The 22,894-nt window shown below is 39.7% G+C and overlaps 1 protein-coding gene across 1 annotated transcript in view; it reads left to right on the top strand.

Moving 5' to 3' along the window:
- The first annotated feature begins 16,127 nt into the window (after nt 1-16,127).
- LOC150089209 (apoptotic protease-activating factor 1-like) overlaps nt 16,128-22,894 on the top strand; it is a 188,646-nt gene continuing 181,879 nt past the window's right edge. Inside the window, exon 1 of the mRNA XM_090389882.1 lies at nt 16,128-16,261. Coding sequence (XP_090246008.1) covers nt 16,128-16,261 — 134 coding nt within the window. The remainder of the gene's footprint in view (nt 16,262-22,894) is intronic.

Below are 22,894 nucleotides of genomic sequence, written 5' to 3'. Positions count from 1 at the left end.
AGCCATTAAGAAATGTAAATTCTCTCCTTTTTGTCTGTAATAGCATTTCTTTAGCCAGTTTTATTGTAAGAAAAATTAGAAGTTTTGGGGAGCTACTGCTACCTATGACAGATTCCAACTATAATTCAACCATATGTAAACTCTAAAAGGAAGGGGATGAATCAGATTGGTCCACTTAATATATCAGTGGTTTGACTGTAGATGATCATTCTCAGATAGCTGCCAAACTAAATGAGTATTTTGCATCTACATTCACACACATGAGGAGTTATTCAAGGAGGAGAGGGCCAGATGTTTATCATACTCTAACAGGGAGCTAAGTGATTTTGCAATTACTGAGAGCAAAGTGGAGGGGGAAATTGTTGAAGTTAAACATAAGGAAAGCACCTGGGGTGGATGGGATCCATCCAGTTATATTAAAGGAAGCAGCAAAGGAAGTAAGCAAACCCTTAGCCATAATTATTAAAATCTTCCTTGGACTCGGGAGAGATCCCCCCTGGACTGGAGATGTGCAAATGTGTCCCCAATTCACAAAGGGGGATCAAAGGGTGACACGGTTAATTACAGACCTGTTAGTCTAACTTCTGTTTCAGGGAAAATAATGGAGTCAGTGGTTAAGGAAGTGATGTAGAATCATCTACACAAGCCTGCAGTTATAGTTCAGACACAACATGGGTTTGTTAAGGGGGAAGTCTTGTCTGAAAATTTTGATTGGATACTGTGATGTGGTCACAAAGGAATTGGATGCAAAGAATAATTTTGATATCATATACTTGGATACAAATTGAAGCAGTATAGCATTAAGGGCAAGTTGTTACAATGGATAATAGGATGGTTGAGTAGGAGAAGACAGAGAGTAGTTATCAATGGACATTGCTTTTCATGGACTAATGTTATTAGTTCGATGTTGGGCCTATTGTTGTTTTTGGTATTTATCAATGATATTGATGAAGGTATATCAGGCTTAATGTCCAAGTTTGCAGACGATATGAAGGTTGGCAGGGTTGTTAATGACAGTACGCTTTGATAGTACGTACTATCAAAGCGTACATATCAGTAATGATAGTACGCTACTGCAACAGAATCTGGAAAAGTTGAGCAGATGAGCTGAGAGGTGGCAACTGAAGTTTAACATTGATAAATGTAAAGTACTGCATATGGGTAACACTAACCACAGAGTAACCTATCAACTGGGTGGTACTACACTCACGGTACTGAAGAATGAAAAGAACCTGGGGTAATTGTGCAGTCAGATATGAAGTTTTCTATGTAGTGCAAAAAAGGCTGCAAGAGTAGCTCATGGTGTCTTGTCAATAATATACAGGAATTTTGCTAGCAGGGATAAGGAGGTGATTGTCCCCTTGTGGCAGTGGTCAGGCCATGCCTTGAGTACTGTACACAAGTCTGGAGGCCTCATTTTAGGAAAGATGTACAGCTACTGGAACGAGTACTGAGAAGGGCAACAAGATTGTGAGTGGAACAAAGGGTTGGTGTTACCAAGAAAGGCTTAAGTTCTGCAAATTGCAGCTTCTGGAGACTAGGCACCTGTGAGGTTATCTAATTGAGCTGTATAAGGCCTTGAACGGATTGAGCAACATTAATGCCAATAGGATTATTCCTCTTACTCAGATTATTCACATGAGGGGGCATAAGTTCAAATTGAGGAATGTCAATTGTAGAATAGATATGCAGAAATTTGCCTTTAGCCAGTGGGTGGTTGATAGTTGGAACAAACTTCCATCTGTTGTACTGGAGGTCAGCAACTTAAATAAGTTCAAGGTAGAACTAGACAAACATTTGCAGTGAATGGATGGGTGAAATGGGAAGGGTGGTTTTTTTTATTTTTTGGCTGATGCTATATAAGCTTGCTTTCTTGCATCATATGCCCTAGTAATGTTAATAATGTAACAAAACCCTTAATTTCCTCACATCTTTAATGTGATTAGAATCAAGACATTTTCCATACAGTGTTAAAAAGATGGCAGCCATAACCAAGTGCTACTATCAAGAGCTATTGTTGAAGATATTTAACTTGATTGTTTTGAGGTATTGAACTAATGCATTTCCCTCTACTTATAAAATTTGCTGCCACTGCTAAGCTGTAGGTGGATATTTGCTGATTATTATTTTTACTGTTTTATTATACATTTTGCATAAACGTGAAGACAGGCAGCATGTGCGTTATGCACTAATATCAATTCAGGAACTCCCCTAGTTACAGAAATTCGACTTTACGTGTTTTTGCTAGCTGGTGAAAAAATTTTGCATCCCGTAGGAATAAATGGAGGTATCATGGAAAATATCATAATGTGAACCCAATAACACAACACACAATGGTTTTTTTTTTTTTTTTTATTTCATTCCAAGTCCTTGGAAGTTGAAAATTTTGCTATATTACTAAGCTATTTAACTCTCTAAAAGGTCATATTTATAATGGAAATTGCACTACACTTTGATCGCTATCATATGTTCTCGTTATAAGAATCAATTTTGAACGCCTTTGTGATATTTTTCTAAAGCACATTTCTGGAGGTCACGATCATAAAACAAAAACAATTTGCACTTTCAGGTTTATTGGCTTTTCTGTTAGTGCATCTAATTATAAACTGGTAGTAAACTCGATCTTATTGCATTTGCAATAATACTGATAACTGCAATGCAATTGTGTGGGTTTTTACACTATTGTGAAATGTGTTCCCCTTCACTGAAATCCAATCATATAAAAAACAAATTTTCAGGAACTGCTCTTCATTCCTATTTACGTATTACAATGATGAAGGGAAAGCAAGCAAGTGGTAGTAGTGCCAAGAAACGAAGCAAAATTGATTTAGAAATGAAGATGAAAATGATTAAAAAGTACGAAGAAGGACAAAGTTTGTCAACTATTGCAAGGGAATTAGGTCATGCTGCTTCAACAGTGAATACTACTTTATGGGACAGTGCACGTATAAAAGAATATATCAAAGGATCAATGCACTAGAGATAAACAGCAATCACAAAATCGCATTCAGGTGCTATATCAAAGATGGAACAGCTATTAATAATATGGATGGAAAATCAGATTCAGAAGCAAATGCCCCTGAGTCTAATGACCTGAGTCTAATTACCAAAAGCAACAAGTATTTATAAAGATATTAAGGATAAGTACAGCGAACCCCAACCCAAGTTCGTGGCAAGCAACAGGTAGTTTAATAGGTTCAACCATTGCACTAGTTTCCACAACATTAAAGTATGGGATGAAGTCACCAGTGCTGGTTCTGCAGCTGCAGAGAAATTTTGTGATGTGTTGGAAAAAATCATTGATGAAGGTGGCTATTCAACACAGCAAATTTTAAACGTTGACGAGACTGCTCTGTATTGGAAAAAAATTCCAGATCGAACATACATTGCCAAAGAGGAAAATACAGTGCCAGGTTTCATCTAAAGATAGGGCCACGCTCTTGCTTGGGGCTAATGCAGCGGGAGATTACAGATTAAAACTACTGCTTGTGTACCATTCTGGAAATCCTCTTGCATTTAAGGGCATCAATAAAGCCACCCTATCCATGAATTTCTGATTGAACCAGAGAGCATGAATAACAATATCTCTCTCTTTGAGGATTGGTTTAAATGCTGCTTCATTCCCGAGGTTGAAAAATATTGTAAAGACAACGACATTCCTTTCAAGGTTTTGCTTCTATTAGATAATGCTCCTGGTCATCCTACGCATCTTGATGATTTCAATTTGGACGTGAGAGTCGTATTTCTACTGCCAAACACAACTTCACTCATCCAACCTATAAATGAGGGTGTTATTTCGAATTTAAAAGTGTACTATTTATGCACAACATTTGCTCAGGCAATATCTGCAGTAGATGATGAGAAAAATTTTATGTTAAGAGACTTCGAAATCTTACAATATTTACCACGCAATCTTAAACATTAATAAGGCCTTGGGTGGAAATTACTAAAAGTTGTTTAAAGGGTGCATGGAAGAACATATGCCCACGGCACGTAAAAGGCTTTGAAGGATTTGAAAAAGACATCATATGAAGAGGTTACAGATAAGATTTTAAAGGTTGCAGAGCTACTTCATTTGGAGGTTGATGCCAAAGGAGTTAATAGAGGAAGAAGAAAAGGAATTATCTAATGAAGAACTTATTGACTTGCAGGCAGCGATAGTGAAAGAAGAAACTGCTAACGAAGCTCAAAATGAACCAAATGAGGAGCCGAGACGCTTCATCACCAGAGAGATGGCAATGGCACTTCGTGAAATTGCATCAGCAATGGCGAGGTTTGCAAAGATGAATCCTGGCAGAAAACGATTCTTAAAAGTTAACAGAGGGGTAAATGATATGCTTGCTTGCTACAAAAAAATCTACAATGAAAAGAAAAAAAAGCCACCATACAATCATCCATTAATATGTTCTTTTGTAAGGTTGAGTGGCCGACCCCTTCTAAATCTCCAGAGCCCTCAACCTCTGCAGCGGCGTACTTATCAGCTGAAGATGTCGATTCTGGAAGCTATGCTCGGGAAGTAAAACTTGCTGACGTTATGCCTGTCTCCTTTTTTTTTTTTTTTTTTTGTAATTTTATAATTTTGAAATATTTTTTAAATTGCATGCTTTTGTAATTTTTCCTGCACATGAGATAAAAAATTGAATAAATATTATAAATAATTCTTATTTACATGTTCGTTGAACATTTCATTTTTGATTCAATCAATTCGGCAAGCGCAGTTGTGAGTTCTGCACAAGTATGGGGGAAATTCTGACTTGCGTAGCTTTCCATGGAACACAAATCTTATGTAAGTCAGGGAGTTCCTGTATATATAGAAGTTAATTCCAAAAGGTTTGGCCAAAATTGGAGAGCAAGTTCAACTTACAAATAATGAAAAAAAAGTTCGTATGAACATAGATTTGCAAATGCATGCTTTCTCTAGTTACAGCCATATTCCACAAAGTTGTAACTGGGCAAGGAAGATTTTCAAACATATAAGTGTATGATATACCTACTTATGGAAATATTGTCAACAATGCTATTCAACTGATTTTTATTTTTTCTCATTACAGATTCTCATGGATATGAATCTTTATTCAAAAGCTGAAATGGGGTACATTCATTTAATGTACACAGCTGTGCATTAATGTATGCTACTAGTAGTGGCAGAGAAGCCAAGTGTCTTTACCAGGAAGCGTCCCCCCAAAAAATCTGTGAATGTTGATTGTGAGCATTTAGCCACCCCCAAGCACCTGAATTAGAAAAGTGTGCTCTAAACTCCATAACTGCATTGAGGAGACTCTTGAAACCAACACAAGTGACAAAAGTCAACAATCATGCGCAGACCATGTATCCTTATTTACAGAGAGTACAGGCTAACCAAAGGATTTTCCAGCACACTTTGCATTTTGCTAGTGTCTCACACAGTAATGTGTTGAGTTTGGGCTCTCATGGGTAGCACGGTGCTTTTAATCACTGTCCTACCATACTGTGTGGAAAAGACACAAATATTTGATCCAGCAGTGACTCCAGGAGTTTCGTTTTTTTTTTTTTTTTGCAACATGACTGAGTTGACTTTCAGGTAAGTTACTTGGTTTTTCATCTAGAAAACACCAAAGAATACATGCAATTACAAAATGCAATATACTCACTCTTTATAGCTTTACCTGGTTTAACACTTAATATGCACATAACCTAACCTATGAAAGCAAGGCTTTTGTGGATTTATTGGATGATTTTCTACATCAGCATGTTCGGGAGGCAACTAGAGGGAGTAATACTCTTGATCTGATTATCAGTAGTGATTCTTCATGCATTAAGAATCTGCAGATAAAGGAACCACTAGGTGGCAGTGATCGCAGTGTGCTGAAGTGGGATTTGCTCAAGGAGGTAACCATCATCAGAGGTAAAGGGAAGGATTTTTGCTTTCGTAAAGTCGACTACGATGGTCCCAGACAGTATTTAAATTCTATACAGTGGGACCAACCGATGATGTTACCAACAGCAAATTCAAAATAGGAAGCATTCAAAGAACTTATCGTGGAAGCTACTAGGCTTTACATACCAACTAAGAAATATTGTTCGAGGTTTAGGCCTAAATGGATGTCAGATGAACTAATGAGACATATGGCAGAGAAGAAAAATGCATGGGATACATATAAATTAATGGCTGACATGGAAGCCTATAATAGTAGAATTTTTTTTAGCCTGGTATTTACTTGTTAACAGGAGAGACTGCTTCTACAGGAATGGGATACACTTAAATAGAAAGGGTGCAAGAATGTTTGCTGATGCTATCGAGGCAGTGTAAGGTGGGTCGGAAAACTGCTAGATTAGGGGGATACAAGGACTAATAGATTAACAGTAGCCACTGGCAGAGGTGAAAGTGATTCTTGCACTGCTTCTATTGGAATGAGCCGCAGCCTGGAAAATAAGATGCAGGATATTTCAGAGACTGCTGGGAATCATTGGGGTACAAATAAATACATGGGTTGTGTTAGGGTAGCTAAGAAAAAGAACAGGTGTATGTATACTTGCGTGTACACCAATGATAGGAGTTTAGTAAATAAATTTGATGAATTTCAGGTATTGTTCAAAACATCAAAGGCAGATATTGTGGGGATTTCAGAGACATGGTGTCACACAGATATAAGGAATGCAGAACTGGAATTTGGGGAGTACAATGTCTACAGAAAGGATAGACAGCATAGGAAGGGAGGATGGGTTATGCTATTAGTTAAGAAATACATAAAATCCAAAGAAGTGAAGCCAGTCGACATTGCTGGACAGTGCAGTGTCGAGTCAGTTTGGTGTGACATAAGCATTGGGAGATCAAAATTGAGATTAGGAATGTGCTATAGGCCTAATGACTCTGATGAGTATAATAAGAAACTGTACAGGGAAATAGTGGGCCAGTAAATCAGAGAGTCTTATAATGGGGGATTTTAATTTCCCAGATATTGACTGGAATTTGGGGGCTGGTCACTCACACACTAGCAAGGCTTTTGTGGATTTATTGGATGATTGTTTTCTGCATCAGCATGTTCGGAAGACAACTAGAGGGAGTAATACTCTTGATTTGATTATCAGTAGAGATTCTTCATGCATTAAGAATCTGCAAGTAATTGAACCACTAGGTGGCAGTGATCACAGTGTGCTGAAGTGGGATTTACTCAAAGAGGTAACTACCATTAGGGGTAAAGGGAAGGGTTATTGCTTTCGTAAAGGCGACTACGATGGACTGAGACAGTATTTAAATTCTGTACAGTGGGACCAACTGATGATGTTACCAACAGTGGATTCCAAATGGGAAGCATTCAAAGAACGTATCTTGGAAGCTACTAGGCTTTACATACCAACTAAGAAATATTGTTCAAGGTTTAGGCCTAAGTGGATGTCAGATGAACTAATGAAGACATATGGCAGAGAAGAAAAATGCATGGGATACATACAAATTAACACGTGCCACAGAAGCCTATGATAGATACAAGTTGATCTGTAACCCAGTTAAAAAGGAGGTTAGGCAGGTGAAGGCAGATTACGAGATATCTTTGGCAAGAGATGCAAAGAAAAACAGCAAAGAGTTCTTTACTTATGTAAACTCTAGAAGGAAGGGGATGAATCAGATTGGTCCACTTGATATCGATGTGTCAACTGTTGATGATCCTGCCCAGGTAGCTAACAAACTAAATGAATATTTTGCATCGACATTCACACATGAGGAGTTATTCAGCGAGGGGAATGCCAGAGGTGTGTTCAACTCTGGCAGTAAGCTAGAGAATCTTGTAATAACTGAGAGTAAAGTGGAGGAGAAATTGTTGAAGATAAATACAAGAAAGGCACCCGGGGTGGATGGGATCTATCCAGTTTTATTAAAGGAGGCAGCAAAGGAAGTAAGCAAACACTTAGCCATAATTATGAGAGCTTCCTTGGACTTAGGGGAAGTACCCAGGGACTCGAGATGTGCAAATGTGACCCCAATTCACAAAGGAGGATCAAAGGGCGACACAAGTAATTATAGACCTGTTAGTTTAACAGGTCTATAATTACTCTAATTATTTTTCCCGGAACAGAAGTTTAACTTCTGTTCCCGGAAAATTAATGGAGTCACTGGTTAAAGAAGCACTGCAGGATCATCTAGACAAGACTTCGGTTATAGCTCAGACACAGCATGGTTTTGTTAATGGGAAGTCTTGCCTGACCAATTTGATTGGATACTTTGATGCAGTCACAAAAGAACTGGATGCAGGGAATAACTTTGATATTATATACTTGGATCTTAGAAAGGCTTTTGATACTGTTGCACATGGAGGACTGCTGCACATGCAAGATTGCTGAAATTGGAGCAGTGTGGCATTGGAGGCAAATTACTGCTATGGATAAAGGGGTGGTCGAGGGGGAAAAGACAGAGTTGTAATCAATGGACACTGCTCATCGTGGACGAATGTTATTAGTGGAGTCCCTCAGGGTTCAGTATTGGGTCCATTATTTTCTGTATTTATAAATGATTTTGATGATGGTATATCAAGCTTAATGTCCAAGTTTAGCTGGCTCAGCTGGACACAGATATGAAGTTTAACATTGACAAATGTAAAGTACTACATATGGGAAACAGCAACCCAGAGCAACGTATCAACTCTGTGGTACTACACTGACAGTGGTAGAGAATGAAAGGGACCTGGTGGTGGTTGTGCAGGCAGATATGAAGTTTTCTGAGCAGTGCAGATGGGCTGCAAGAGTAGCTCATGGTGTATTGTCGATGATATATAGGAATTTTTCTAGCAAGGATAAGGAGGTGATTATTCCCTTGTATAAGGCAATGGTCAGGCCACACCTAGAGTACTGTATACAGGTCTGGAGGCCTCATTTCAAGAAGGATGTAGAGATGCTGAAAAGAGTACAGAGAAGGACAACAAGATTAGTAAATGGAACAAAGGGGTGCTCTTACGAAGAAAGGATTAAATTTTGCAAATTACAGTGTCTGGAGACTAGGCACCAGCGAGGTGATCTGATAGAGGTGTATAAAGCCTTGAATGGTTTGAGCATGCTCAATGCTGATGGGATTCTTCCTCTTGCTCAGAATAATCACCTGAGAGGGCATAAATTCAAATTGAGGAAGGACGGATGTAGGATAGACATGAGGAAATTTGCCTTTAGCCAGTGGGTGGGTGGGTAGTTGGAGCAGACTACCATCCCTTGTCTTGGAAGTTGATAGCCTAAATAAGTTTTAAGGCTCAGCTGGACACGTATTTCGAACGAACAGAGGGGCGAAGTGGAAGTAGTTATTTTTTTTTTGGCTGATGCTGCATAAGCTTGCTTTCTTGCATCAAATGCCTCTGCTAATGCTATGATAGATATAAGCTGGTCTGTAACCAAGTCACAACACAGATTAGGCAGGCAAAGGCAGATTATGAGAAATCCTTGGCAAAGGATGCAAAGAAAAACAGAAAAGAGTTGTTTACTTATGTAAACTCTAGAAGGAAAGGGATGAATCAGATTGGTCCACTACATATTGATGGTTCAACAGTTGAGGATCCTGCTCAGGTGGTTAACAAACTAAACGAGTATTTTGCATCTACATTCACACATGAGGAGTTATTCAGGAAGGGGAATGCCAGAGGTGAAGTAAACTCTGGCAGTGAGCTAGATGATTTTGTAATAACTGAGAGGAAAGTGGAGGAGAAATTGTTGAGGATAAACATAAAAAAGGCACTTGGTGTGGATGGGATCTATCCAGTTATATTAAAGGAGGCAGCAAAGGAAGCAAGAAAACCCTTAGCCATAATTTTGAGAGCTGCTTTGGACTCAGGGGAGTTACCCGTAGACTGTAGATGTGCAAATGTGACCCCAATTCAGAAAGGAGGATCAAAGGCTGACAGAAGTAATTATAGACCTGTGAGTTTAACTTCTGTTCCAGGAAAATTAATGGAGGCACTGGTTAAAGAAGCACTGCAGGATCATCTAGACAAGACTTCAGTTATAGCTCGGACACAGCATGTTTTTCTTAAGGGAAAGTCTTTCCTGACCAATTTGATTGGATACTCTGATGAAGTCACAAAAGAACTGGATGCAGGGAATAACTTTAATATTATATATTTGGATCTTAGAAAGGCCTTTGATACTGTAGCACATGGAAGACTGCTGCACAAATTGGAGCAGTGTGGCATTGGAGGCAAATTGCTGCTGTGGATAAAGGGGTGGTTGAGCGGGAGAAGACAGAGAGTGGTAATCACTGGACACTGCTCATCGTGGACTAATGTTATTAGTGGAGTCCCTCAGGGCTCAGTGTTGGGTCCATTATTGTTTTTGTATTTATATATGATATTGATGATGGTATATCAAGCTTAATGTCCAAGTTTGCAGACGATACAAAGATTGGCAGTGCTGTTAAGGACACTACTGATGCTATGCTGCTGCAACAGGATCTGGAAAGGTTAAGCAGATGGGCTGAGAGGTGGCAAATGAAGTTTAACATTGACAAATGTAAAGTACTACATATGGGAAACAGCAACCCCAGAGCAATGTATCAACTCTGTGGTATTACACTGACAGTGGTAGAGAATGAAAGGGACTTGGGGGTGGTTGTGCAGGCAGATATGAAGTTCTCTGAGCAGTGCAGATGGGCTGCAAGAGTAGCTCATGGAGTATTGTCAATGATATACAGGAATTTTTCCAGCAGGGATAAGGAGGTGATTATTCCCTTGTATAAGGCAATGGTCAGGCCACACCTTGAGTACTGTATACAGGTCTGGAGGCCTCATTTCAAGAAGGATGTAGAGCTGCTGGAACGAGTACAGAGAAGGGCAACAAGATTAGTGAATGGAATAAAGGGTTGCTCTTATGAAGCTCTTATGGTTGCTCTTAAGTTTTGCAAATTACAGTGTCTGGAGTTACAATTACAGTGCAAATTACAGTACTAGGCACTTGCGAGGTGATCTAATTCAGGAATAAATTAATAAGAATGGAACAAATTATATCGGGAATCAGACTGTTAGATATGAAGAGAAACACATGGATTAGGCAGCAAACTCAAGGACATTCTTATCAAAACTAAAGAACTAAAATGGTCTTGGGCAGGACACATAGCTTGAAGACATGATGACAGATGGACTAAGAGAATAACAGAATGGTACCCAAGAGGAGCTAGAAGAAAACGTGGAAGACAATGACGGAGATGGATAGATGAAATTCATGAGTTTGTGGATAGTAAATGGATGGCCATTGCACAAAACAGAATTAACTGTAAAGTTGCTGGAGAGGCCATCATCCTGCAGTGGATTGAAAATGAATGATGATTATGATATGCCCTAACAGCAAAGTTTTCTAACCATAAGATTTTTAAATTGTAACATCTGTGTTGCAATATACAGGTGGTGAATTTGGGGAGTCTTACAAGTATATATGAACGCCTTTGCTTAGAAAAAATTGCAATAGCTTTGGAGTTGTATATAGAGAATGGTTATTACTGTATAATTTGAACAGATGTAGTCATAAAAGTAACGCTTCTGACTTATTGCTTGCAGTTGATTAAACCCCATATTTCTTTTCCAAAAGTGAAATTTGTAGGTTGATTAATGTAATGAAAATTCTTCACCTCATATATAGCTGCAATCACAGGAAACCTGGAGTGTGTTCAAGAAGAATAAGAAGAGAACAGCTGTTCTCAGGGATTAAATTCTAAATGTCAATGTGTTGGACAGTATATTTCACTTAAAATATGCTATAAATAGTATGCCATATTTAATTGCATGTACAATATACGTTAAATATAGTACATAAAGCCAAAAATAAGAGGTGTTTGAAACGTTTGTACCTTGAGTATGAAACAGTAGTGGTACAGTGTTAAAAATGTACTTAATGTATGTCACTTAAAATACTAATCTGCAAAGTTTCCTGCAGTTTCAATAAGGTCTTTTTTCAGTTATAGGTCTTAAAGTCAACAAAAGTTGTGTGAATGAGGAAAGATGGACAAAATCAATCTTCATGCCATCATCCAATATTTGGCAAAAAAGGAATAAACAGCAAAAGTAATTCATGAAGATGCAGTTACATTGGGGGAGGATACCCCCCTTGCTATTCCATTTTTCCATCAAATAGGAAAGAACATCAAAGAAGTGCATAGCAGAATTTGAACAAGGCAGGAAGAATCTGGGAGGTGACCCACGCTGTGGAAGGACCTGCAACGCCCACTCCAGAAGTTGTTGACAATGTGCATGGTCTGGTGATGAGTGATTAATGAGTGACAGTTTGGTACATTGCCAGCATCTCATCTGAATCTGTACTGTATAACTGTTTAGGAAAAAGTATGTACTGTGTACATACTTTTTCCTAAACAGAGGTTTAGGAAAAAGGTGTCGGCAAGATGTGTGTCCCAAAGTTGTTGAGAGCACATCAAAAATGCACAGGAGTTATCAAATTAAGTGAACATTTGCATTGTTTTCAAGCAGATCCAGATAATTTCCTTGCAAGGTGACTGTGGATGGACGTTTCCATTGCCAGGTGGGCAGGAGCAGCAGTGCATTGCACACGCTTCTTGATTAGACCGGGGTTCGAGCCTGTGACCACCAAATATGGAGGATGCGGAAAGGTCAGGGAATGACCACCGCATATCCCCAGAGCAATATGGCCTTAGTTGCTAATGCTCCTAAAAACCAAATAACAACGACTGTGGATGAGATGTGGATCCATCACATCCAGCCATATAAAATGGAGTAATCCAAACATTGCAAATACCGCTTCTTCACCACCCATCCCCAGAGAAAGAAAGTTGATTCTCCTGCTGGCAAGGTGATAATATTAGTTTTTTTGATGGAGTTGTGGCATGTTATACAGACTTTTTCAGGCATTTGTGTGAAAACATCAAAGACAAACACAGGAAAACAGCAAAGGAGTCTTGTTCCACAGGACAATTCATCTGCTCACAAGCCATGGCACTGTGTGAGTGTGGCTTTGAAATCTTGGGTCATCCATATTTACCAGATCAAACACCATTGGACTTTCACCTATTTCCTAATTTGAAAAAATACCCATCTGTTTTTTCCCACCGACAATGACGTAATTGCCACAGTGAGTGCATTCCTGTGCCCAAGAGAAAACGTTCTTTGCAAATGGAATCGGTGCATTAAAGCATTGGCAAAAGCATATTGACTCCAAAGAGGACTGTCTTGAAAAGTAATATGTCACCAGAATCCTCAGATAAACCTTTTTTACTCAGGCCACAAACTTTTTAAACACCATTCATATTTCAAATTCTTGCTCATTTTACTTTCACTACTTGATAACTTTTGAAATTACGAAAAAGTTCCTAAGATTGAGATATGAGTTGTGAATTGAATGTTCCCAAACCAGGGGGTCACTGTTGTAATTCATTTATAGGTTAATGCTGTGTACATATACCAATAGCACTAAAAAAATTTTAAAAAGGTTCTGGTTTCCTGCATTGATTTGTCTTAATTATTTTATTTTTTATGAATTTTGGGTAGGCTACTTTCAAATATCACTTTTTTTTGCATAGCATCAATGAGTGTCCTTGAAGTGAAAGAAAAATATAAATATGCAATAATTCATAATATACTTATTAAAATTTCTCTGTAGAACAGAAGTTAAAGTCTGTTGCTTACTTTGCTTTGCACTTAACACAAACTTCGACAGAATAGAGTAATCTGTTACAAGTAAACAAACCTAAAAAATCGCAAATTTAAATAGTGAAAATCTGTGAGTTAAAAAAATTTCCATAAAAATGTGCATTTGAACGAATTAGTATTAGCATTAGTAGAGGCATATGATCCAACAAAGCAAGCTTATGCAGCCTCAGCCAAAAAAAAAAAAAAACCACTCCCATTTCATCCCTCCATTCGTTCCAAGTGCCTGTCCAGTTCAGCCTTAAATTTATTTAGGCTATTAGCTTTCACAACAAAAGATGGAAGCCTGTTCCACCAATCAACTACCCGCTGACTAAAGGCAAATTTCCGCACATCTATTCTACACTATCTTTCCTCAATTTGAAACTGCCCCATCAGGATCTTAGTATGAGCAACACGAAGAATCCCATCAGCATTCAGCTTGCTCAACCCATTCAAGGCCTTATACACCTCAATCAGATCACCTTGCAGGTGCCTACTCTCCAGGTGCTGCAGTTTGCAGAACTTAAGCCTTTCTTGGTAAGAGAACATCTTTGTTCACCTCACCAATCTTGTTGCCCTTCTTTGTGCTCGTTCTAGCAACTCTACATCCTTCCTAAAATGAGGCCTCCAGACCTGTAACAGTACTCTAGATGTGGCCTGACCATTGCCTTGTATAACGAAATTATCAACTCCCTGTCCCGCTAGCAAAATTCCTATATATCATTGACAAGACTCCATGACCTGCCCTGTTCAGCGAACTTCATATTTGGCTGCACAATTATCCCCAAGTCTTTTTCGCTTTCCACTCTCCTGAGTGTAGTACCACCAAGTTGGTACGTTTCTCTTTTGTTATTGCTACCCATATGCAGTACTTTGCATTTGTCAATGTTAAACTCCAGTTGCCACTTCTCAGCCCATTTTCACAACTTATCTAGATCCAGTTGGAGTAGCATACTGTCATTACTGTCGTAAACAACCCTGCCAACCTTTGTATCATCTGCAAACTTGGACATTAAACCTGATCTGCCTTCATCAATATCATTGATAAATATGCAAGACAACAATGGGCCCAACACCAAACCTATGTTCACGAGAAGCAGTATCCATTGATTACCACTCACTGTTGTCTCCTGCTCAACCATCCATTTATCCATTGTAGCAGCTTACCCTTGATGCCGTACCCTCTTCAATTAGTACAGCAGTCTTCCATGTGCAACAGTATCAAAAGCTTTCCTGAAATCCAAGTATATGATATCAAAATTATTTTTTGCATTCAGTTCCTTTGTGACCACATCATAGTAACCAATCATATTGGTCAGAAAGACCTCCCTTTGACAAACCCATACTGTCTTAACTATTACTGCAGTCTTGTCTAGATGATCCTGTAGTGCTTCTTTAACCAGTGATTCCATTATTGTCCCTGGAACACAAGTTCAACTAACAGGTCTGTAGTTACTTGTGTCACCTTTTGAGCCTCCTTTGTGAATTGGTGATACATTTGCACACCTCCCCTGAGTCCAAGGAAGCACTCATAATTATGGTCAAGGGCCTGCTTACTTCCTTTGCTGCCTCCTTTAATATAACTGGATAGATCCTGTCCACCCCAGGTACCTTCCTTATGTTTTAACTTCAACAATTTCTCCTCCACATTGCTCTGTTATTACAAAATCACTTAGCTCCCTGTTAGCATTTGATAAACTTCTGGCACACCCTTCATTGAATAACTCCTCATGCGTGAATGTAGATGCAAAATACTCATTCAGTTTACCAGCTACCTGAGCATGATCATCAATAGTCAACCTATTAGCACGTGATGCAAGAAAGCAAGCTTATATAGCATCAGCCAAAAAAAAAAAAAAACCCTATTTCACCCATCTGCTTGCTTCAAATGTTTGTCAAGTTCTGCCTTGAATCTATTTAAGCTATCAACTTCTACAAAGACAAATGGAAGTTTGTCTTTGTAGAAGTTGTAGAAGTCAAGTGGCTAAAGGCAAACTTCCGCACATCTATCCTACATCTGTCTTGCCTCAATTTGAATTTATGCCCTCTCAGGTGATTTTTCTGAGCTAGAGGAAGAATCCCATCAGCATTGAGCATGCTTAAACCATTCAAGGCTTTATACACCTCTATCAGATCACCTCGCTGGTGCCTAGTCTCCAGACACTGTAATTTGCGAAACTTAAGCCTTTCTTCGTAAGAGCACCCCTTTGTTCCATTCACTAATCTTGTTGCCCTTCTCTGTACTCGTTCCAGCAGCTCTACATCCTTCTTGAAATGAGGCCTGCAGACCTGTATACAGTACTCTAGGTGTGGCCTGACCATCGCCTTATACAATGGAATAATCACCTCATCCCTGCTGGAAAAATTCCTGTATATCATTGACAATACTCCATGAGCTACTCTTGCAGCCCGTCTGCACTGCTCAGAGAACTTCATATCTGCCTGCACAACCACCCCCAAGTCCCTTTCATATAGCCGCTTACCTGAAACCAGCAAAAGACATGCAGCTGCAGCTTCTCAGTGGCTATGAACACAGAGAAAGCAATTGACCAGTGCAACTTCTCGGTATGCGATGGGGTAAAGTTTTGCACTGGTCAGCTGCTTTCTGTTGTGTTCATAGCCAGTGAGAAGCTTCACTTGCATGTCGCTGCTGCTTCCAGGTAAGCAGCTGCATGTAAGCATTCCATGTGTAAGCACCCTTGAGTTCTTACACCTAAAAGTTGCACCGATCAACTGGCTTCTAGGTGTGCATAGCCAGTGAGAAGTTTCCAATGATTTGAGAACACATCTAATTTAATACAGGTGGACAGATGAGATAATTCTTGGGTGGCCCTAATATAACAGCAATTTTTTTTTTTATTCAAATACTGTATCCAGGAACGCTGCCTTTTGTTGAATGCCTTTGTACAAAGCCTTCTATGCATCTCCTTCCATCCAAAAAAGAATAAGGAATAATTATAGACAGTTATTTTAATGTATTTTGTAATGATCAATGAACCAATAACAAAATACGTTTTAGAATTTAAATGCTGTAACTATGTTCTACCACTTTGCAACAAAAAAAAAAAAAAAAAAAAAAATCTTATAATCCTAGTTGCTGACATTGCTCATATAGACTGGCAGTCGATAGCTATCACAGATACCCATGCGCACCGTGAGACACAAGAAACCACCTTTCAGAGGCAGGTCAGCACCAACATGGAAATGTGTTGCTTGTTTTGATGGATCCTGTTTTTTTTTTTTTTTTTTTTAAGGAGCATTAGCAACTAAAGCCATATTGCTCCGGGAATATGCGGTGGTCATTCCCTGACCTTTCTGCATCCTTCGTATTTGGTGGTGACGGGCTCGAACCCCGGTCTAATCAGGAAGCGTATGCTACGCACTGCTGCTCCTTCCCACCTGGCTACGAGGTGCCATCCTGTTTTCTATGCTATCATGCTGTGGGAGAAAGCAGCATGAGGACATTGCATCAGAAGGCACTGTTGGTGTTTGGCAGCTGGTAGGCGATGGTGTTATGATTTGGAAATTGTTTTCTTGGCATTCCCTGGGTACTCTCATCACTGTTAATCAACTCACTGGCATCAAATAAAACTATTATCCTAAGGTCACCTGGAAAGTAACTTTCATCTATCCATGTCGATTGTGACTATAAATTGCGAGTGTCCTCTGATCAATTTGCCAGCCTTTGCTGGACGAAAAATCCCAGGTTTTCGCGGTGGAGGGGAAGCCCATAAAAGTTCCTTGCGTGATCGACGGGATTCGAACCAAGGCCTTTTCCATCCGGTGTGGGAGGACTGTGACGATACCATTGTGCCACCCTTCTATCATCACCGACGAAGTTCACCCCTTCGTGATGACAGTGTATCTACACAACTGCATCTATCAGCAAAGTAATGCGCCACGCCACAGGCGGGGCGTGGTGCATAACGTTTCAGAATATGAAAAGGAAATCTATGTCCTCCCATAGCCGCCCAACTCAATGGATTTGAACCCATATGAAAATCTTTGACCCTCGCTGGAAAAGGACATTGATACTAAGACCATCCATCTGACAATGCACTGGCAATAATGAATTGAATCGCCGACCGGGCTAGCCAGGTGGGTAAAGTGCCTGCCTGGCAACCCAAAGGTCGCGGGTTCGAATCCCGCCTCGGGCTTGGATCAAAGTACTGCAAAAAACCTTGGGAGGTGCACTATGGCCACAGAAGACGATGCGCCAACTACCAAAAAAAAAAAAAAAAAATGAATTGAATCCATTTGCAACAGCAACACTACCACAGGACAGCCTGCAAAACTTTGTGGAGGAAAGACCAAGACGCATATGTTACAGAAAACGTGGACCTACATGTATGTAGAGCCACCTCTTGATGTAATAGAACCAAAAGGTTGCCCTCCGGTATTGAATAGGTGTTGCTAATGCAATGCTAATTTAATATATTAGCATTAGTAGTGGCATATTATTATTATTATTAATAGCCATATGGTGCAAGGAAGCCTGAGGCTTATGCTGCACCAGGAAAAAAAAAATTCCCGAGTTACCCTGAGAGAGAGGGAGACAGCCAAAAGTAGAAGGGAATCACCAAGAAAGAGAAGAATGATGATATCCAGCTCAGGACCCTGGGTGTGCCAAGCCCATACTCACCAGATGTGAGCCCCCGGGGTTATGAACAATTCGATCCAAAAGTTTGTCCAGTTCTTCCTTAAATCTATTATTATTATTAGCCACATAGTGCAAGGAAGCCTGAGGCTTATGCTGCACCAGCCAAAAAAATTTCTCGAGTTGAAAGACAGTTGTAGGATAGATGTGCGGAAGTTTGCCTTTAGCTAGTGGGTAGTTGAATGATGGAACAGACTTCCATCTTTTGTGGTAGGAGTCGATAATCGAAATAAATTTAAGGCTGAGCTGGACAGGTATTTGTGGAATGAACGGAGGGGTGAAATGGGAGTGGTTTTATTATTATTAATTTTTTTTTTTGGCTGATGCTGCATAAGCTTGTTTTCTTGTATCATATACCTCTGGTAATGCTACCCTGAGTGAGAGAAGTAGAAAGAAATCACCAAGAAAGAGAAGAATGATGATATCCAGCTCAGGACCCATACTATTTAAGCTATCAACTTCTACAATGGAGTTGGAAGTTTTAGCAATTTCCGGACGTTATTTTAGTGAGAGAGGGAGAGAATCTTTATTGCAACATTTGATTGTTACTGGTTACAAGGGGTACAAAGGGATGCTCTTCCAAAAAAGGTTTAATTTCTGCAGATTGCAGTGTCTAGAAACTAAGTGCCAGCGTGGTGATCTAATTGAGGTGTATAGTTTGAGCAAGCTTAATGCTGATGGGATTCTTCCTCAGAATACGATGGTGTGCAGTTTCAAATCGAGGAAAAACAGTTGTAAAATAACATATAACCTTTTGGCCATGACCAGTTACAAAACATCTAGTCTCGTAATCAATTACAAAACATTAATAATTAACTGGTTACGAGCAAGAGGAAGAATCCCATCAGCATTAAGCTTGCTCAAACCATTCAGGGCCTTATACATCTCAATTAGATCACCACACTGGTGCTTAGTTTCTAGACGCTGCAATTTGCAGAAATTAAGCCTTTCTTGGTAAGAGCACCCCTTCGTTTCCCTCACCAACCTTATTGCCCTTCTCTGTACTCGTTCCAGCAGCTCGACATCTTTCCTAAAATGAGACCTCCAGACTTGTATAGAGTACTCGAGGTGCGACCAGGGCCGGTCAGAAGCATGTTCAACTGATGCTGTTGAACAGGCTCCCGCGCTCAAATGGTCTAAAAAAATATCATCCGCGCCTTTCCCCGCATTTCTATAAACGAGCTTACCACCGTCTTAATGTCTAATTACCCATATCATCGTCACTCCAAGAGCGCTTCCGTGAGTTGACTTGAAAATAGAAGTAGAGCGTACACTTCTTTCTCAGTGTATATGTTTCATTTGATATCGAACATAGGACGTTTTTTAAAAATGCAATTTTTATGTTATACTTACTTTCAATAATATCTATTGTTTTTAACTTGTGGAGGTAAGGAAATAAACAGGACCCGCAAGTAATTCTTGAACAGGCCCCACAAATTTTGGGACCTGCCCTGGGTGCGACCTGATCATTGCCTTATACAAAGGCATAATCGTGCTTATTCCTGCTAAAAACGATCCTGTATATCATTGACGAGACCCCATGATATGCTTTGGCAGTGTCTGCACTGATCAGAAAAATTGATATCTGACTGCAAAATTACCCCAGGTCTTTTTCGTTATGTAACACCTTGATCGTAGTACCTCACTCTGGGGTTAGTGCTAGCCATATGCAGTACTTTGCATTCGTAAATGTTAAACTTCAATTGCCATCTCTCAACCATCTGGCCAACTTTCCTATATCCTATTGCAGTAATTCCGTCATTACTGTCGTGAATAACCCTACTAGCCTTTGTGTTATCTGTAAACTTGGACATTAACCCTAATGTCCGTCATCAATATCAGTGATAAACATTGAAAACAACGATGCGCCGAACCCCGAGGGGACTCAATTAATAACATTATTCCACGAAGAGCAGTGTCCATTAATTACCACTCTCTGTCTTCTCCCGCTCATTCATCCCTTTATCCCTAGCGACAACTTGCCCTTAATGCCACACTGTTTCGATTTGAACAGTAGCCTTTTATGTCGTTAATATTAATCATTTCAAAAATTTTTGATCTAAATTTTTAAGTATTTAATAAAAAAAATTTTAAAATAGTTTGTTGTGTGTTGTTTTTTATAAGTAAAATAATAAGAGGAGTTTACCTCAATATAGTACGTAGAACACTTCCGTATGATACCCTCTAGAAATTAGAACGGAAAAAATGAAAAAATCCACAACTTACCGGTACATTAGAGTAAAATATTTTTTTACTCTAATGTACGTAGCATTAGAGTATCTACGTACTATATTGAGGTAAACTCCTCTTATTATTTTACAAATATTATTATCAACGTAGAACGTATTGAGTATTACAGCTCTGATCCATACTATATGTTTTTTTTATATAACTTTACATTGTCATAGATATGGAGTAATTATAAAAAAAATAAATAACAAAAACCTTTGTTAAATGCTGTGATTCCAAACTTTTAGACGAGAGTGTATAAAGGCATTAAAACAGAAGTCTGGCTAACGTTTAACCTAATTATGTTTTTCGCTTTGTTCCGTAACTTTTTAAAGAGTATATTTCGTTCTTTCAAGTTACATTGCTCGGCAAAATTAACAGAACACGTGGTGGAACTTGTTCAGCTTGCAATGAAGCGGGACAAATTTGGCACTGTGGCGTACCGTAGAATAACGATGAAATGAGGAGATATCGAGAAACTTCGGACAGCTATAAGGGACATTTATATGGGTACAAGAATTATTGAAAAAGGTAATATTACAAAAGTCGATGCAAGATACTCGAAAACGTTCCGTGATTGAGTTAGTCGGTCTCAGGCGAAGGTTTTTTAACCCAGAAACTGGGCATTTTCGTCCAGCAAAACAGACAAATCGACCATTGAACAAACGCGATTAACAGACATAAGACAGCACGACAGATGAATTTAATTATTTGGGTGGCCTAAAAATGACAGTTTGATTTTTTTTTTTTTATTCGACAGTATGGTCACATGACATCAGTACTGCTTATGATCCACTCCAACGACTAAACAGGCCTGACAGCGGTGAACCGTACTCAATATAAGGGTGTCTATAAGATTCTGTGGCAACAAACAAATACCATTCTTCCAGCAGTGTTGACCTTAGATCACCAAGTGACCAAGGAGTGTGCTGTCGGGGTGCAATGGCGTTGTCCTGCATGAAAAGAAAATCTGGGCCAACCACGCACCTCAAGAGTTGCAAATCGCGTTCGAGGATCAGTTCTCTGAACCTTTACGCAGTTACGGTACCCATATCAAAAACACGAAGAGAGTTGCAGCCGTTGATCACCATTCCGCCCGACGTGGGAACCGCCTCCACCGTTACTGATGTTGGAATGATGGTACTACATTCCTCTTTATCTCCTGATGAAATTACTTCTTGAATCTGTTTGTAGGCTAAAACGAGACCTATCAGAGAACAGAACATGTACTCCATTTGTCTGGGCTGCAAGTCATATGTTCATGGCACCAGATTCGACGAGCTCTGCGGTGGTTTTGGGTTAATGGAATTGGAATACAAACCACTGGCTTTCTTGCATAGAGTCTCCTCGAATTGAACCTTCTTAACACAGTCCGGTTGGAAATGTTTTCAACTGTGACTGCAGCACTCTCAAGAGACAGGTTATCTCTAAGCACATGTAGAGCCATTGGAACGAGTACAGTGAAGGGCAACAAGATTAGTGAATGGAACAAAAGGTTGCTCTTACGAAGAAAGGCTTAAGTTTTGCAAATTACAGTGTCTGGAGACTAGTCACCTGCGAGGGGATCTGATTGAGGTGCATAAAGCCCTGAATAGTTTGAGCATGCTCAATGCTGATAGGATTCTTCCTCTTGCTCAGAATAATCGCCTAAGAGGGCATAGATACAAATTGAGGAAAGACGGTTGCAGGATAGATGTGCGGAAGTTTTCCTTTAACCAGCAAGTGGTTGATTGCTGGAACAAACTTCCATCTGTCGTTGTAGAAGTTGATAGCTTAAATAGATTCAAGGCAAAACTTGAGAAACATTTGGAGTGAGTGGATGGGTGAAATAAAGTTTTTTTTTTTTTTTTGGCTGATGCTATGTAAGCTTGCTTTCTTGCATCATGTGCCTTTGCTGATGCTAATCTTAGGGTTCCCTCTTGCTGTTAGAGCTAGATAGCGATCTGTTCGGGTTGACATAGCCTTCGGATGACCTTGGCTAGCTCTTCTTGTAACGGTTGCTGTCTCCTGTACAGTGGCGTAGCCAGGGTAGGGTCAGCAGGTACATTGTACCCCATGACGCCCGAAACAGATGGCACCTTTTTTGTGAATTGCAATTGGCGCCCTTTTTGTGAACGTACCTGCTGATAAAAAATCCCACCTACACCACTGCTCGTGAAACTGCTTTCATAGTGCTGAGACGACACATTAAGCTACCTGCGACTGTCCGGCTTCATGTCGTCCCGCGGTTGCCACCTAGTCTGGAGTCAAGGCACCTGCGAGGTGATCTGATTGAGTCGTATAAGATTTTGAATGGTTTGAGCAAGCTGATCGGATCCTTCCTCTTGGTCAGTTAAGCACTTGTGTTGGGCCCAAATTGAAATTGAGGAAATACAGTTGCAGAAATTTTCATTTAGCCAGCGGGTGG

The sequence above is a fragment of the Mastigoproctus giganteus genome, chromosome 2, assembly GCF_048544385.1.
Source record: "Mastigoproctus giganteus isolate SK-2022 chromosome 2, ASM4854438v1, whole genome shotgun sequence".
Classification (NCBI taxonomy): domain Eukaryota; kingdom Metazoa; phylum Arthropoda; class Arachnida; order Uropygi; family Thelyphonidae; genus Mastigoproctus; species Mastigoproctus giganteus.
Note: the sequence above shows the minus strand (reverse complement) of the source record. Positions and strands in the feature narration are given on the sequence as shown.